Source organism: Osmerus mordax, chromosome 6 (assembly GCF_038355195.1).
Source record: "Osmerus mordax isolate fOsmMor3 chromosome 6, fOsmMor3.pri, whole genome shotgun sequence".
In the NCBI taxonomy this organism is placed as follows: Eukaryota; Metazoa; Chordata; class Actinopteri; order Osmeriformes; family Osmeridae; genus Osmerus; species Osmerus mordax.
The window spans coordinates 3,287,450-3,305,970 of NC_090055.1; the positions used below are offsets into that span (position 1 = coordinate 3,287,450).

General features: G+C 51.3%; 1 protein-coding gene across 2 annotated transcripts; it reads left to right on the top strand.

Annotated features, from left to right (window-relative positions):
* Window positions 1–515: 515 nt before the first annotated feature.
* Window positions 516–17,604, top strand: lipeb (lipase, hormone-sensitive b). Of its 2 annotated transcripts, none has more exons than XM_067238566.1 (13): window positions 516–608; window positions 7,442–7,683; window positions 8,084–8,368; window positions 8,887–8,977; window positions 10,304–10,449; window positions 10,637–10,822; window positions 11,730–11,882; window positions 13,775–13,919; window positions 15,045–15,272; window positions 15,432–15,587; window positions 15,738–15,928; window positions 16,345–16,611; window positions 17,203–17,604. In XM_067238566.1, exons 1-13 carry the CDS (start codon window positions 521–523, stop codon window positions 17,602–17,604), a joined length of 2,580 nt encoding a protein of 859 aa, XP_067094667.1. In that variant the 5' UTR covers window positions 516–520. The 2 variants fall into 2 exon arrangements, with proteins under 2 accessions (XP_067094667.1, XP_067094668.1); XM_067238567.1 differs by lacking the exon at window positions 516–608 and adding an exon at window positions 3,635–3,725.
* Window positions 17,605–18,521: the final 917 nt, after the last annotated feature.

The window sequence follows — 18,521 nt, forward strand, 5'->3', positions numbered from 1 at the left end:
AAAGCGACTTCCAAGAGAGAGCTTTACAAAGTGCATAGGTCACTGATCATAACAACAAGATAGCCACAAAAACATTGCGAGTAGCCAAAACATGAAGCACACATTGTGAACAACCAAAGTAAGTGCCAAAGGGAAGAACCATAAGACCATGTAGTTAAACAAGTTACAATTAAACAACATGAACCGCTATAAGTGCAAGTGTACCTGTGGAAAAATGCATGTTGATATGTTGAACATGTTGGAAGCCGTTTACAGTGTGCCTCGATGGCACCTGTGGTCTCTTAAGAAACCCAAGGTATAACGTTTGAAAAAAAGGGTGGAATATCTGCAATATTGTTTTAATATACACATAATTTACAACATAAAACATGTACATAATCCATGAAATTAAATGTAAATAAATAGGCTGGACCAAGATCTCGCCTGCGCTGACTGGCTGCCTTTATGGTTGTGGGCGTGGCGGTCTTTCAAGGTATAACTACAGATCAGTTGAAGCGCCTTGCGTAAACAGTGGGCGAAGATGGCGTCGGGAAGGAAATCAGGGAACGGTAGCCTCGAAAAAGGTGTAAATGGCAGACGCTCATCTAAACACAAAGAGGGTCCCATAGGTGAGAAATCAACGTCTTTTGGGATGTAGACCTTAATTCTTGTTTGTAAATTGTGATCAAATCTATACATCCCTAGACAGTCACCGCTGAAAGGTTAGCAAGCTAGTCTAGTCTAACTAGTATGGCACTAGCTAGCCAATGTTAACTGCACCTAGATTGAGAAAGATTTAAGCCGCTCTGGTTCTTTCCATAAGTCTCTTGCAAAACAGTTACTCGTGTAACTGTAAGCTTTTCGTGTATCTGACATGTCGGTTTTCTCACTCTGTCAGACGGTGTCTTTGATTTGAATGCTAGCCCTAAGCCTAACTATAAAATGTTGACTACTAAGTTTTAATAAACAGTGATGAAAGCACGCCACATACATAACCTACAGTAATGTGATATATAGATGGTTGCACAATCGATTGAGTCGACTTCTAGATAACATAGCCTCCTTTTAAGAGTTGACAGTCAAGTCTCTCTCAAGTCTTATGCTTTTACGTTCTCACTATCCGAATAACGTAGCCTAGGATTTTCACCGGTGTCAAGTCCCCTTACCAGAGAAACACTGTCTGGAAGATTAAACCGTTTGGAGTAGAAGATCGGTAAAGAACTTTGCAGTTCCTTAGTAGCTTCCTTTTTTTTTAAAGGTTAAAGAGAAGGCATCTCAACTAACTAACCTGTCTGTCACATCAGCATCCATTCGGTGAGCCGGTAGAGAGCGTCAGTGGCGAGCGACATTCGCTAGGAGGAAGCGACTCAATTTGACACATGGATTGGCTCAGAAAAAAGAACATGCTTGAGGGGGACGTCATGAATATGTCCTTGTAATTCACACAGACTCTCACTGTAGCTGCGACTATTTTAGCCAGGCGGACGCACTGAGTCCCTTAGTTGCTTTAATTGGAAAATCGCGATGGTTACCAACATCTGGAACAATGCGCCTTCAACCACTCTCTCTCTAAGACAACCAATATCGCAGAAACAGTAGCCCAACTGTTTATTTTTTATAGCTGGACAGCATTAGCCTATCTTGTCAAAACCAGATAAAGAAGACAATGCTTGCACAGTTAACCGTTGTGTACGGATGACTGGAAAGTAAATTTCACAAGTTGGCTAAACATGCAGCAGCTCCGTACGTCTTGTACTCAGCATCTCATCCAACATATTATGCTTTTGGCCTACATTCATTTTAAATCAGCTATGACTTGTATCTTTATGTTAAAGGGAGCCTTGTTGTGCGTCCTGGAAGTGTTCATTGTTACTGGCTTCCTGTTGTTACGGTTGGCCTTTGTCGAAACGTGTCTGAGACAAGGGTCACGTTTTCCAACCCCCCCCCCCCCCCCCCCCCCCTCCCCAACCTTACCATCCTGGAGGTAGAATTGAGTCTATTCTCATGACTGCTATGGATAGTGCTCACCTCCATGGTAAGAGAGCAGCATCAGGGCGCTGTGATCTCAAAGGAGCACATTAGGCTAGCTTAGCATCTGCTTTCATGATTTAGCTCCTCTCAGAAGACTTTCAGCCAGGCTGTTTTACATTTAATTTAACCGTCTGTCTACAGGAAGATGCCCTGAGGTTAGGGCCGGAAGGCTTACCAGATACTTTTCACTAATATTTGGACACATTCTGAATCCACTCGAATTGCCTAACTTTAAAGTTAAGTCGAGCCTTATCTCAAGGCGACTGATACAGATGAAGCATATTTTGCAGAAAAAAAAGGGTGTTGAATTGGACGTTTATTATATCAAGGCTCCCAGGAGAGAAAATTAATTTTGTACACTTTGCACCTGGGCAGGGCAGGGCAGTACGAGTGAATTTGCATGAATAAATATAAGGTGAAGCTTATCAATGCAGAGGCTTAAGTAGCAGTTAACTGTCCTTTCTTTATCTGTCATTCTTTTCCTACTCAGTCACTCACTCATTCACTCTCTCTGTTACTCCTTGTCTCTCTCTCTCCCCCAACAGTGTAACCACATATACTGTTAGATATCAAGGATGCAAGCCAGTTTAAACAAGGACAGGGTACAAGACTCGTAAACCACGTAAACAAACAACCCCTTCTGATTTTCCGCGGCGCTCCGTCAGAGCTGGGCAGACATCTCTCCCTCATTCCCCAGGAGGACTTGCTGCCACCCACCAGTGCATTCCAGCCCACTGTTTGGAAAACACTGTGTTCAATATTTGAGATCTGGCACCATCACTGGCTTAGAAACCCCCAGAGTGAAGCGGATCACCAGCCCCCCAGACGCGGGCATTTCTCAACCTCCTGGCTAGTGGCTAGCACAGCCCAGCTCACTAAGAATGAGATCCTCATATGAATGTTCAAAGGTCCAGTTTTATCCTGCTGTGTAAGACATGAGCGCACATGTTTAGGCCGTGTGTGTGTGTCGGTTCGGGTGTGTCGTTTTGTGTGTGTGTGTGTGTCGGTCGGTCGGTGTTTGAGTGACTGCTCATACTTGTGACTGGAGAGATCCGTAACATTCCCTCAGTCATGTTCTCTGTAATATTCCTTCTCAAGGTGAATTCAGATCGACACCAGGTCACACTGGATGACACAGATTATGGACACACAGTGGTGTTGGTGCATCCTGTATGGGAATTGCCAATTAGACTTAAGATCGCTGGAAGTTGCAGGTTGAGCAGCCAATAACAATCAAGGTTACTAAGTCTGTACTGAGTCGGAGGGTGTTCTTTTGGATGGACAAATGTGTGTGTGTGTGTGTGTGTGTGTGTGTGTGTATACACACACACACACATAGCCCTTTGCTCTGCTGCGTGTGTCTCTGTGTGTCTGTGTTTGTGTTCATCAAACTGGGTGAGGAGTCCTTGGATTTGGAGAGATGTCCTCAGAGCTGTGGGACTGCTGGTATGTGGCTGAGGACTCCATGCCCTTTAAATAGAAGTGAGGCACAGACAGAAAAGAGGAAAAATCATCTGAGTAGTATCGAGTCTGACAGGCTGACAGAAACCAAAACAGACCAGGGGGGGAAACCGTCACCAACCGAAGGAAGCGAGGATCCAATCACGATACCCCATCTCTCCTCTCCCCTTCCCCTCTCTCTCTCTCTCCCTGCTCTCGTTGCTGTCGTTGGAGAGAGGAATCAGTCAAGGACAGAGGCACGAACTTGGACAGGGGTAACTCTATTTTTACTCATTATGGCTTTTGAACAGTTGTTCTATAGCATGCATGCCTCGCGTAGCTCTGTCAGCTTGCTTTTCCTCACACACAAGCGTGCACGTAGTATTTGTAAGCACCTCTCTCACACACACGCATACAAACACACACACACATCGTTGCTCCGGCAGGATACATTATAAGCCTGTTATGCCGCTGGTGGTAGTTGTTGTGCATGATTTATAGATGTCCTGTTTTCATTTATCTTTAATGTCGGGGGACCAGGTGTCTGTGTCTACAACCTGCTGCTACACACCGGTACCAAGCTGCCAAATAGGGGACAGAAAATCGTCCTTACCGACAGTTAGGAACACCGAAACATTAAGCTAGTTTTGCTTTACGTCCAACCTGCCAAGTCTCGCACACAAACACAGAGCAGGATGGTAATGTGCAAGGTGAAAATCCCCGGGTGTTGATGCCCGGCCCAGAGAAGCCCTGGGAAAATGGGTGGTTTTATTCAACGTTAGTAGGCTAATCTATGGTTAAACGTTAATCAATAAGCCGAGCTGCAATTAGCTAGTTGTCCGTTAAAATAACCGTGCTTGAAAGTAGGCAATGCCTAGTCTGGTTTAGCTATCTGTCTAAGTTGACTATACTGAAAGTACAAAACGTGGCATGGTTTTAGTGTCTGTTCAAAATGTCACACTTGTGGCTTATTGTGAGTTCGCCGTCCTTAATCTACCAACAGAGTTGTGCTCCTAGATAGTATACAGTATGCTAATTAGGCTATGCCAGGTAATTTTAACCTGTTTCTCAAACCTGGCCTAGTTTGTTCTGCTACATTGCACTACAATAGTGCAGTTATTTCCTCTAAATCTCTGTGCTTTTTGTGGATAGTGTGCGTCAGTGTTGATGCAATGGTTTTGCTGACTAAATCCTTTAATTTCCTCACGCTCTCTCTCACGTACACTATCCTTAATCCACCCGCTCACAGCTAAGAGCAAGTAAAATGTGTCAGAATCTGCATTCTGTGAGTTTGTTAGGTCATCATTTTTGTTTTATTTTGGTCGTGGCATGAGTTTCTGTCTCTGTCAACATGTCATAGTTTGTCTCTCAGAGTGAATAAAATGGGTTTGGAATCGCTGTCACATTCACTTAGCTCTCCTTCGTGTTTTCTCTCTTTCTCCATCTCTCCATTTCTCTCCCTTTCTCTCTCCCTTTCTCTCTCTCCATCTGTCTCTCCCTCCCTTTTTTTCTCTCTCGCCATCTGTCTCTCCATCTCTCTCTCTCCCTTTCTTTCTCTCTCTCCCCCTCCATCTCTCTGTCTCCCTCTCTCTCTCCCTCCATCTGTCTCTCCCCCCATCTCTCTGTCTCCCTCTCTCTCCCTCCATCTCTCTCTCTCTCCCTCCATCTCTCTCTCCCCCTCCAACTCTGTCTCCCTCTGTCTCTCTCCCTCCATCTCTCTCTCCCCCCATCTCTCTGTCTCTCTCCCTCCATCTCTCGCTCTTCCTTTCCCAGCCACATCTGTCAGAGGGCTTGAGGCTTACACACCCAGACAATTCATTACCAGAAACATGGTGGGCGATAATGAACCTGCTATTTTGACCAGTAGCTAATCTGCGACAGGGAACCTTAGCGATGCTGAATTTGGGCCTACTGCGCCATCTATAGGATTCCCCCTGGAACTGCTTGTTTAGCTTGGGGACCAGCATGCCTCACACACACACACACACTTGGGGAACACACTAACACTAGACCCTGGATGCGTGACAGAGAGGAAACGAGAGAGAGAGAGAAAAGATGACATGCAGGAAGGAGTGGGTGAAGGGCTGGCTGTTGTCTTGCCACAAAGTAGGCAAGAGCTAGAATTTGAGGGAGGGGGGCGCTGAAGAGGGGTGTAGTTTTGTAAGATGTAGCACATTCAAGCCAAAGGGGTGAGAGAGTGAAGAGGGGGGGTGTGGGGGTAGTGGTTTAGCAATCATGAGACCAGTTTCGCCAAGCAAAAAGAATTAGCCTCTCAGCTACATCGCCAAGCGTGACGGTAGACTCGACAGTGAGTAAGCAGAAAATCTTGCCGGCCATTCGAATCAGTATGAATGATACTGTTCATTTGATTCGATTTTGGTCGGCATCCAGCAGCGAAGTTTAAAACGTATCCAGCACAAGCAGCTGATGTTCTCAGAGGCGAAACTTTGCCAACTGGAATGGTGTCTAACCCTGCAGCTACAGACGAGAATAGAACAAATAAATAAATGGGTAACATTGAATGAGAGAGCTGCCTTCACATGATGACAGGATGTTGGTCCTCACAGCCGAGTGAGACTTCAGTGTTGACTGACTGACTTTCTGACTGACCGGGTGAATGACGGACTTGGTTACAAATTCACTTGTACTTGTGCACTCAGTGAACAAGAACAGCCGAACTATGGCCCACACACACACACACTCCATCTCTTGTCGCTAACTCTGCCATCAAACTATCTGGCTTCAGATGAAATATTTTTGTCTCTATCAAGTCCAGAAACGGAAACTTAAGTTATGACCTGAAGTATTTTCATTCCTAATCTATTAAGGTTTCCCCATTCACTGTTCTACAGCATTTCTTGGCCCCACCCCCCCACCTTCACTTGGGGAGTCGAGTGTTGTCTCTCTCAGCGTCTCTGTCACCCCACCCAGTGAGCACCAGAGAGACCTCCCTCCTGCCCTCAGAGGGAGCCGTGGGCTCAGTGAGCACCAGAGAGACCTTCCTCCTGCCCTCAGAGGGAGCCGTGGGCTCAGTAAGCGCCAGAGAGACCTCCCTCCTGCCCTCAGAGGGAGCCGTGGGCTCAGTGAGCACCAGAGAGACCTCCCTCCTGCCCTCAGAGGGCTCAGGTGACCCAGCAGGACTCGAGAGCGTTGCCTGCTTTGAGCTCCCCAGGGATCCACTTCCTCCCACATGTCTGTAGACGGCGTGGGGCCCTGTGGGGCTGTGTGTTTGTCTGAGCGCGTCTCCTGTGTGTCATGCTCATTCCTGAGTGAGAGAGTGTGTGTGTGTGTGTGTGTCCGTCTCGTCTTGTCGTTTAATTGTAACTTGTTTAACTACTCGCTCTTCTGGTTCCACCCATTGGCACGTATTTGCTTTTCAGAATGTATACTTCAGGTTTTGGCCGCCCGCAATGTTTCCGGGGCTATCTCGTTGTTTATGATCATTTACCTATGCACTTTTTGTAAAGCTCTCTCTTGTAAGTCGCTTTGGATAAAAGCGTCTGCTAAATGACTAAATGTGTGTGTGTGTGTTCCTCATTTCCAAGTAAAAGTGTGTGTGTTCTCCGCCGCCACGCGCGTTGCATCTCATGTGAGGCTTTACGCCGTTTGAGCTTGGTCTCAGATCATTTGGTTCAGCGCTAGCTCTGCACACGCTCCCCGTCAGTGAGCTCCTGTGAGCTGAGCTGCAGGGGATTAGAGGCGAGGACGAAGGCAGCCACGAGGCAGCCGAGGCTGCCCGCGCTCCAGCCCTCCGCACACCCCCTGCATGCTGATGGCCAAACCCGTGTGTTCCACTCTCTCTCTCTCTCTCTCTCTCTCTCTCTCTCTCTCTCTCTCTCTCTCTCTCTCTCTCTCTCTCTCTCTCTCTCTCTCTCTCTCTCTCTCTCTCTCTCTCTCTCTCTCTCTTGCTTTTTCGCCGTCTCTCCCTCCCTCCCTGCCCCTCTCTCCCTCCAATGCTGTAACATTCTCCCCTCCTCTCCTCCCCCTCCAGTGATGGACACCAAGGCAGTGTTTGCGGCCCTGTACAGTGTGTGTGAGGAGAACGCCTCCTTCTTCTCCGGGGGCTCCAAGGGGCCCCAGGGGGAGGCGGCGCGGCGCCTGGTGGACGCCACCACGCTCATCCAGGAGCACGCCCGCAGCCTGGAGCCCGTGGTCTCCGGGTTCGCCTCCATCTACCACCACTTTGACTTCGACCCTCACATACCTGCCAACGGGTACCGCTCACTTGTCAAGGTAGGGGATGTGTGGGGGGGGTGTAAGCACGGCCACATGAACCATCGTCCTGTATCTTCTGTTATTCTACATTGGGGAGAAGCTCACCGTCAGTTATTTGCACTGGGATATCTATTTTTCTTATTCCCATGGTGTCTCATTAAATTGATTTTGTGTCGGGATGATCAGTATGTCAGCCCACCATTATCCCCCATTACCTCCCTGTGCTCTGGCGCTCTGGGGGCCCCCCTGTTGAGGGAATTGAACATTCACTTCCATTTCTCTGTCAGATAAACCTTCACATTCTCTTCCCCTCTCCATTCTTTTATTAACTTCATTATTCAATTGTTATCTCACGCTCCCTCCATCCGCTCAACATTTTTACCTCTATCCCCCCCCCCCCCCCCCCCCCCCCCCCCAGGTGGTGAAATGCTGCATCCTCCACATCATCCAGAAGGGGCGCTACATCACCGCCAACCGGCGCAGCATCTTCTTCCGGGCGGCGCACAACGCGGGCGAGATGGAGGCGTACTGCAGCGCCCTGTGCCAGCTGCGCGCCCTGCTCTACCTGGCGCAGCGCCTGCTGCACGACAACAGCCACGGCAACCTGTTCTTCCAGGAGGAGAGCGGCCTGAGCCAGAGCTTTGTGCGGGAGTACGCCTCCATGCACAAGGGCTGCTTCTACGGCCGATGCATCGGCTTCCAGGTGTGTGTGTGTTTGTTTGTGGAGCTGCAGGTGTGTGTTTGTGGAAAGGGGTTGACCAGGGTTGCCCCCCCCCCCCCACAACCAACCTGTAAGTTGGAACAGAGAGAGAGAGAGAGAGAGAGAGAGAGACACAGAGAGAGAGAGAGAGACACAGAGAGAGACACAGAGAGAGAGAGACACAGAGAGAGAGAGAGAGAGAGAGAGAGACAGAGAGAGAGAAGGGGATTCATCCAGAGCTTATATATAGAGCATATTAGTTGCTTCTCAGGCCATTACCAAGGCTTAGAAGTGGGGGGGGGGGAGGGAGGGATTATCTAGAGGTGGAGGAGCTGTTGTTGATAATGAAAGCATGGTGGATTCTTCTGGCCTGGGACCATTTTCAGGTCAGTCCTGACCAGGGCCGGGCAGGGAGGGGAGGAGTCACATGACGAACCCTCTTCCTGTGTCCACCAGCCTCTACCTGGGTTTCTGACTGCCCCCCCCCCACACCCTCTATCTCTGTCTCTCGCTCGCTGTAGTTCACCCCTGCCATCCGCCCCTGCCTGCAGACCATCGCCATTGGCCTGGTGGCCTTCGGAGAGAACTACAAACGCCACCAGTCTGGGATAGGTTAGTTATCCCCCCCCACACACACACACCCCTGCCTGCACCCTTACTCATGATGCCAAACAGAGGCCGTAACTCGACAACAACTGACGTGTTGGTGTGTCCCCCATTCTTACTGCAAACATGCGGGCACACCCAGTATTTTGTGTGCATTTTCATGCCTAAATCGCATTCCTGGCAAATGCATTTCATGAGGGAGTCAGATGGCTGAGCGGTTAGGGAATCGGGCTAGTAATCTTAAGGTTGCCAGTTCGATTCCCGGCCCTGCCAAATGACGTTGTGTCCTTGGGCAAGGCACTTCACCCTACTTGCCTCGGGGAGAATGTCCCTGTACTTACTGTAAGTCGCTCTGGATAAGAGCGTCTGCTAAATGACTAATAATACACGCCGACATACACCCTGTGTCTTGTGCTCTCTGCTGCGCCCCAGTGGATGCTCGAGTTGTTGCGCCGTACGGTGAGTGCGCGTGGCCTCCTCTCTCACTTTCGTTTGCAGTAGACCTCCTGTCAGGAAGTGGGAGAGAACCTCTCCCTCCCCCCCCCCCCATCCCGCTGCTGTCTCCCTCTGCCTCTCATGTCCTCACAGCTCACAAGGCACCAACCTTGGAGGAAGCTAGCAGCACTAGCGGGTGACACATACTGTCCTCCTAGTGATGTGCAGTGAATGGCTGGTTGCGGCCTTAGAGCGAGGGGGGGGGGAAGAGGGGGGGGGGGGGGAGAGAGTGGGTGAAAGAGAGACGGAAAGAAAAGAAAAACTCATTTTCCCCCCCAGTGGTTGGAGGTCCCCGTGTTTTCCTAGCTATAGGAGTTGTTCAGTGTCCACGCTTGTCTGTATCTATCTGCTCACTGCCATTCCTCTCCCCCTCTCCTCCCCTCCCTCCTTTATGTTGCTGTCTCAGTGAGTTCATGTTTCTCTCGTTGCGATTTTGATGTTTCAGCGTCCAGTCACTCGCTCATCTTGATCCCGATCTCTCTCTCTCTCTCTGTCCTCCACCTTTTATCTCTATATTTCTTCTCTCCCTTTTTCCTCACCACCTCTTCCTCTCTTCCCATCATCTCTCTCCCTCCCTCTCTGTCCTCTCTCTCCATCCTCCTTTTCCTCCTTCCCTCTCTTTCCTTCCTGTGTGTCTCCTGTATGACACTTGCCTTTCAACTCCTGTCAATTCTTAACCATCCATAAAAAAAAAATTCTGTCCTCATTTGCTACTTTTTTTCTTTCCTCTTCGGTCATCACTCCATTCCCTGTCTCCCTGTCCCCCTCTCCTCCACACCCCACATCCCCGTCTCCGACATTTGCTGTTTTCCTTCCTGCCCCCCCCCTCCTCCTCAGGCGTGGCGGCCGGCTCCTTCTTCACCTCGGGTAAATACGCCATCGACCCGGAGCTGCGAGGCGCAGAGTTTGAGCGCATCACTCAGAACCTGGACATCAGCTTCTGGAAGGCCTTCTGGAACATCACGGAGACCGAGGTGCTGTCGGTGAGTCTGGAGGGTTCCGTTCTAGAGCCGGACCACCATCGGTTTGCCAACAATTATTTATATATATTTTATTATTATTTTTACTCTTTTTATATCTGTAAGTCTGGAAAAATAATACTGTGTGAAATGATTTGTTCACATCCTTTTCCTTCAAACTACCACCTGTCCCCCCGTCCCCCCTGTTCAGAGTCTGGCCAGTATGACGTCCACGCAGGTGAAGGTGAACCGCGCCCTCTCCGTGCCCCCTGTACCCTTTGACCTGCCCCTGGTGGCAGACCCCAAATCCAGCGTCACCATAGCAGCGCCATCAGCCCACACCGGGCCGGGACCCGTCCAGATGAGGCTCATCTCCCACGAGCTGAGAGAAGGACAGGTTCGCTACATCACTGCTTCTGCTGCTGGATTATCACACACACACACACACACACACCAGTACACACACACGCACACACACACCAGTACACACACACACGCGCACACGCACACACACACCAGTACACACACGCACACACACCAGTACACACACACATACACCAGTACACACACACCAGTACACACACACGCACACACACCAGTACACACACACCAGTACACACACACGCACACACACCAGTACACACACACTTACACACACAAACGCACGCACACACCAGTACACACACACACATTCTTTCTAACATGTCTATCTTTGCCTGACAGCAATTAACACTGCCTTCTCTCATCCGCTGTAGTTAATCCCATTAAATCCCTCTCGCTCCCTTGCTCTCCCTCCCTCGCTCTCTCTCCTTGTTTTGGTTCAGTCTCGCTCTCCCTTTCTCTCTCTCTGTCAAGTCAACAGACATTACACCACAACAGGTGGATCGCTGGCAGTTTTGACTGCCCAATGAATATATTTTGAAAGTCAGTCAGTCTCTCTATCTCTCCATCTCTCTCTATCTCTCTCTCTTTCTACATTTACATTTATGCATTTAGCAGACGCTTTTATCCAAAGCGACTTTCCAAGAGAGAGCTTTACAAAAGTGCATAGGTCACTGATCATAACGATGAGATAGCCCCAAACATTGCGGGTAGCCAAAACATGAAGCATACATTGTGAAAAGCAAATAAGTCCCAAAGGGAAGAACCATAAGAGCATGTAGTTAAACAACATGAACCTCAAAAAGTGCAATGGTGTACCTGTGGGGGAAAAAAACTCTGGGTCTCTCTCTCACCTCTCTGTCTCTCACCTCTCTCTCTCTCCTCTCTCTCTCTCACCTCTCTGTCTCTCGCTCCCTCCACAGGACAGTGAGAAGCTGCTGTCTATGTGCCGCAGCGAGGGGGGGTCCATCTCCCTGTCCCTGGGCATGAAGGCCAAGCGGAGCCCCCCGGCCCCCTGGCTGCTGGTGCACTACCACGGGGGGGGCTTCGTAGCCCAGACCTCCAAGTCCCACGAGGTTAGTCTTCACCCCTCCTCCTCATCATCATCCTCCATCCATCCATCGTCCATCCATCATCAACATCATCCATCCATCATCCTTTCCATTCCTTGTTTGTGTGAACTCGAATAAAGCTCATTCTGATTCTGATCCATCCATCATCCATCCTCAAGGCTACTGCACCACTACACTGGTCTCTCTCCTTCTCTCTTTCTCTGTGTTTTGATCTCATTCTCAGTCTCGCTGTGTCACACACGTTCACACACCTTCCACAAAGTGTGTCTCAGGAGGTACGCCACCACGCCTCTCCGCTCCTCCAATTTCCCCGTTCCCCTCGACCAATCACGTCCCCGTCCCCCCGTCTTAACGACCCTTGTCTTTAACCAATTAAATCGGAGCTGCCGTAATGAACCCGTCAAGGACTCGGTCGTCAGAGTGACTCTTGTTGTCATGCTGGGAGGGGGGGGGGGGGGGGGCGTTTAGCAGTCGATAGCCTCCTGCTAATAAGCTAGGCTAATTGGTGCCTAATTACCACTGGAGCAGTGTGGAGACTCGCCTCTCTGTCCCTGGTTGTTAACTCTCCAGCGTGGCCCAACACTGACACACCTACTCGCATCCGTCTTCACTTTGTTCATATCTGTCGCTGTTCTCCCTCTTTACGTTTACATTTAGTCATTTAGCCTTACAGTAAGTACAGGGACATTCCCCCGAGGCAAGTAGGGTGAAGTGCCTTGCCTAAGGACACAACGTCATTTTGCACGGCTGGAAATCGAACTGGCAACCTTCATATTACTAGTCCGATTCCCTAACCGCTCAGCCACCTGATTCCCTTTCTTTCCCCTTTCCTCCCTCGCCGTCTCCCCCAACTCCCTTGTTGTTCCGTTTTGTCTCGGTGTCTGTTTATCTTTTTCTGCTTTCTTTCCCTGCCGACTGTTCTCTGTCCCGTGAGTCCCCCCCCCCCCCAACAAACACAACTGCTTCTTCTCTCCGTCTCCCTCTCGTTCTCTCTCTCTGTCTGTTCCTCTCTTTTCTCTCTCCCCCCTTCCTCTAGCTTTCTCTTCCTCTCTCTCTCTTTCGGTGTCTCCCTCCCTCAGTCTTGCTACCTCTCCTTCCTCTCTCTCTTTGTGTGTGTGTGTGTATGGAGATGGATGGAGTCAACAAGGCCTGAGGCCTAGGTTAGTGTTTCTCCTTTCAGAGCCCCATTGATTCAGACCCAACGTAATGGATGGGCCAGAACTTAATCACTGTCTCTCTCTCTCACACACACAGACACACACACACTTGCTGTGTGAAAGAGAGCGATATGACACTGTGTTGCTCGCCCAGACAGCCAGATTAACTGCAGTAGCTGTCTGCAGATGAGTGAGACTACAACTCCCATTAACCCCTGACATCTAGGCAATCTTAGGGGTTATGAATCAGAGCTGAAGTCAGTCTGGGCCAAGGCCAGCACACGTAGGCACACACACACACACACACACACACCTACACTCCTCTCCCTTGTCAGTTGGTGGTGTCAGCCCTGGGCTTTGCCCATGGCAGTGATACGTGACAACACGAGAATGACAGTTTTGTGTGGGAGAGCAGGGCATTGTGGAGCTCCGTGTTGACGCATTGAATCACTGACAAGTACCTCACCTCTTGTCCTGCTCTAAGAATGACAGGAGGTGTGTGTGTGTGTGTGTGCGTGCGTGCGTGCGTGCGCGCGTGCGTGCACGTGTGTGTGTATTCTTGGAGGGTGAGGATAAAGGAGATGGCGGCGATGATTTTGACAGTGGTAGTGATGATGTCGATGGGGATGAATATAAGAACAGTAACCATGATTAATTTGTATTTCTTTTCATCCCTGGTCTCCTATCTCCTCCTCCCTTCCCCCCTGCCTCTCCTCCCACCCCACCCCCACCCCCCAGCCCTACCTGAAGAGCTGGTCCCAGGACCTGGGCTGCCCCATCCTGTCTGTGGACTATTCCCTGGCCCCTGAGGCCCCCTTCCCCAGGGCCCTGGAGGAATGCTTTTATGCCTACTGCTGGGCTCTCAAGAACCACCACCTCCTGGGTGAGTCTCACACACATACACACACACACACACACGCGCAAGCTTGAGTTTGTGGAACATTCGGGACCTTGAGCAGGAACACCACGGGGCGAGGGTTGCGAAACGAGACGTGAAACCAACCATTTCACAATCCCGACTTTGATTGAAATATGTTTTCCCCATATTCATGGAAATGACTGGTTGGTTTCATACGAAGTGTCCGTCACACAGACCTTCCTCGCCCGGCACAGCCGGGAGGAAGAGGAGGAGGAGGAAGAGGGAGGGAGGGGTGACAGGCACCATCTGTGCCTTAACAGTTTGGTGACTGCAGTGAGTCAGCAAGCGTGATGTTTTCTGGTGCAGCACATCTCTCTTAGACGTCCGTTTTATAGACGGCTTTCCTCTCCCCTCTTTTTCATTCCCCTCTTAATTTCTCCTTCCGTGTATCTCTCTCCTCTCCATTAATGTTCTCCTCCGATTCTCTCTCTCCTCTATCCCTCTCTCTTTGTTGCCTTCACTCATTTCAGGTTTAACAATGCAAACAGGAGTAACCTGTTTTGATTGTGGTACCAAATTGCATCATCCATTATTAATGGCACTCCAGCCCGCTGGTTCTGACTGGCTTAATGAGTGCCACTTTGTATCACTCACTTGTCATTTTTCCAATTTATTTACCAAGCAAAACACACAAGTAGCCTCTCTTTATTCAGTATGCGTCCTGTGTCTGACTCAGAGAGGATGGTGCCAGAGAGATGCAAAACATGTACGTCGCTTTGGATAAAAGGTTCTGCTAAATGCGGACATGTACATTTAAGTGTAGCTAGCCTCCAGCTCTTTCCTGTTTCATTTTCTCTCGGTCTCTCTCTCTCTCTCTGTCCCTTTCTGTCTCTCTCTCTCTGTCCCTCTCTCTGTCTCTCTCTCTCTCTCACACACTTTCCCTCACTCTTTTTCTCTCTTTTTCACACTTTCTCTCCATCTTTTTCTCTCTCTCTCTGTCTCTCTCTTTCTCTGTCTGTCTCTCTCTCTCTCTCTCTCTGTCTGTCTCTCCTCTCTCTCTCCCTCTTACACTTCCCCCCCCCTCCCTCTCCTTCACTCTTCAGCGTTCTCCAACAGTGCTTTTCTTTTGTCTCTGTCTCCCCCCCGCAGGCTGGACCGGGGAGAGGGTGTGTCTGGCGGGGGACAGCGCCGGGGGCAACCTGTGCCTGACCACCTCCATGCGCGTGGCGGCGCACGGCGTCCGCATGCCGGACGGCATCATGGCGGCCTACCCCGCCACCCTGCTCACGGCCTACGCCTCACCCTCCCGCCTGCTCACCCTCATGGACCCCCTGCTGCCCCTCAGCGTGCTCTCCAGGTGCCTCAGCGCCTACGCAGGTGTGTGTGTGTGTGTGTTATTCTACTTGTTAGATTAGGAAAGGATCTGGATTGCAGTCTAGTGTGTCGTTGTCCCCCTATTGATCCCTCTTTTTTCTCTCTCCTTCAATTTTGTTCCTCTCCTCCGTGACCTCCCCCCCCCCCCCCCACCACCCCCAGGTGTGGAGGCGCAGGTGGAGAAGCAGGTGGAGAAGGTGAGCACCATGACCCTGGTGAGGAGGGACACGGCGCTGATGCTCCGAGACTTCAGACAAGGGGCCTCCAACTGGTTCCAGGCCCTGCTGGACCCAAACAGAGTCCCCTCCGCCGCCACAGGTACACACCTCAGAGAGAGAGAGAGAGAGAGAGAGAGAGAGAGAGAGAGAGAGAGAGAGTGTGTGTGTGTGTGTCGATTGCATGAATGAGCTGGAAAAACTATTCCCTGTTGACCCTGATGTTTATAATGGTCCTCCTCGTCCCGATCAGACGCGGTGAGGAAGAGCGTGTCCGAGGCCACGATCGGCTCCCCCCACGCTGACCCCCCGGTGGCCCCGGAGCCGGCAGAGTCCCCCAGGAGGGAGTCTCTGAAGAGCCAGACCTGCCAGGACCTCCAGGCCGCCGCACACAGCCACGCCTCTCCTGCTGCCTGCTGTGCACCTCTGCTGTCCGAGTGCACGGTAACCCTCGCCGTGCTGCCCCACCGGATACACCCCTACACACACACACACACGTGCACACCATTCCCGCTTGCCTCATCAAATCCAATCCAACATGCCAATGTTTATCCCCTACCCCTCCTACACCCCTCTCCTCCCTCCTCTCCTCCCCCTACCCCTCCTACACCCCTCTCCTCCCTCCTCTCCTCCCCCTACCCCTCCTACACCCCTCTCCCTCTCCTCCCTCCTCTCCTCCCCCTACCCCTCCTACACCCCTCTCCTCCCTCCTCTCCTCCCCCTACCCCTCCTACACCCCTCTCCCTCTCCTCCCTCCTCTCCTCCCCCTACCCCTCCTACACCCCTCTCCTCCCTCCTCTCCTCCCCCTACCCCTCCTACACCCCTCTCCTCCCCCCTTACTCTCCTCCCCCCTCCCCAGCCCGATGACGTGAGCTTCTTCCTGTCCAAGGACGAGGACGCCTCCCTGTCCAGCGCCCTGTCCTCCGTGGCCACGCCTCCCCCGGTGGGCCGGGAGGGGGAGGACCCGGAGCACCAGCGGGAGTTCCCCCTGGGCTTCGAGCCGCTGCGCTCCGAGCAGCTGGCTGACATGAAGATCGAGAGCACGTCCGTGTTTAAGAACCCCTACTGCTCCCCGCTGCTGGCCCCTGACAGCATGCTGAGAGGACTGCCCCCCGTGCACTTTGTGGTGGGTGGGCTGGGGGGTGGGGGGGGCGGGGTTGCCGGGTTACCGCGGAGACATAGTGGGAGGAATGGAAGGTGAGGGGAGGAATATAACCTGTTAACCGTAGTTGAAGGAGAGGAGTATTCATATTCAGAGGGGGGGGGGGGGAGGAGGGGACGACTGGGTAGACTGGAGAGGAGGGTTATTTTAAAAGTCCAAGTCAGAGGGGAGAGAAATGAACTTAAACTTCATTTAAGTTCCCAGCATGTTTAATTCGTTTTTTCCATCTACCCTCCTTTCCCCTCCCTCCCACCCTCCTTTCCCCTCCCTCCTTTCCCCTCCCTCCTTTCCCCTCCCTCCCTCCCTCCTTTCCCCTCCCACCCTCCTTTCCCCTCCCTCCCTCCCTCCTTTCCCCTCCCTCCCTCCTTTCCCCTCCCTCCCTCCCTCCTTTCCCCTCCCTCCCTCCTTTCCCCTCCCTCCCTCCCTCCTTTCCCCTCCCTCCCTCCCTCCTTTCCCCTCCCTCCCTCCTTTCCCCTCCCTCCCTCCTTTCCCCTCCCTCCCTCCCTCCTTTCCCCTACCTCCCTCCTTTCCCCTCCCTCCCTCCCTCCCCCCCAGGCCTGTGCGTTGGACCCCATGCTGGACGACTCGGTGATGATGGCCAAGAGGCTCCGTAACGTGGGCCAGCCCGTGACCCTGTGTGTGGTGGACGAGCTGCCCCACGGCTTCCTCAGCCTATCACAGCTCTCCAGGGAGACGCGCGAGGCCGCCAACGTCTGCGTGGGCCGAATCAGGGAGATCCTCGACGCCAAGGACACGCCCCCGCCCAGGCACCGCAAGCTGGAACGGACCAATCAGGGTTCTCCCTCCGTCGCCACGGGAGACCCCGCCCCACTCTTTGCCGTGCCCGTGGAGGAGGCGGGGTTGGCTGTCGGGGGAGGGGCTAAGGTTGCTGAAGGGGAGGGGCCGGTGGGAGTGGCTACTCGTAACAAGACGGGCTCGGAGGGGATAGGGGCGTAGATGTGGTGGGAAAATACGAATGAGCAGAAGACTGTTGCTGGACGTGGAGAGCGAGCGATAGAGAGATGGAGAAAAGACGTTGAAAGTAAGATTAGGGCAAAGCTTGAGTAGAAAGAAAAGAGTTTAGGAAGACTGAAAGAGAGTAGAGGAAGTTCGCAGTGACTGAGTGGAAGAGGGAGGGGGTGGGGGGATGCAGCTTCAACACTCAACCACTTCTTACCACTGCACAAACCCCTCCCACCAAACACACACACACGCACCCACACACAGACGCGCACTTACACACACACTAAATACAGAGGTAATTTAGCAGCACTTTGAACCAAAGCTAGACCACTTCGCACACTCCAACACAACCATACTGCCTTCACGGTTGTCTGTTAGTTTGACGCTTGGATATAAAGCCACACGCACACAGATCAATCTGGAGACAGCTGGCTCATTCAGAACAGGCGTGATAGGGCTTTTCATCTAGGCTCAGAAGGCCATTTGAAGTTTCTAATCAGATAGGGAGACACGCTGCAAAAGCCTTTTGTTGAGCTGTTACTTCGAAATGGACACTTGTCCTTAAAGAAGCTGCTTTAGATCAACCCTAATGGCTTTGTGCCGTGAAGTCTATCACTCTGTCAATATGGACCACTTTAGGAAAGCTAACTCGGTTTGCACCTCAAATTGGATGCCGGTTCTAAAGCAACAAACATCCGAAACGTGACTGTCGGAAGGGTTTGTTTAGCTCTTGCGGATTTTAATCGCAACCATATCTTTTATGAAAGTATGTAAGTCTGTGAAGATTTGTATTTATTTACGTCACTAGATGTACTTGTGTTTTATTCATTAACAATGTATCCATAGTATGTGTCACGTTATCCGTTTTGAGATGTTGTTCTTAGGCTAGCGTTGCCATAGGTTTTTAATGC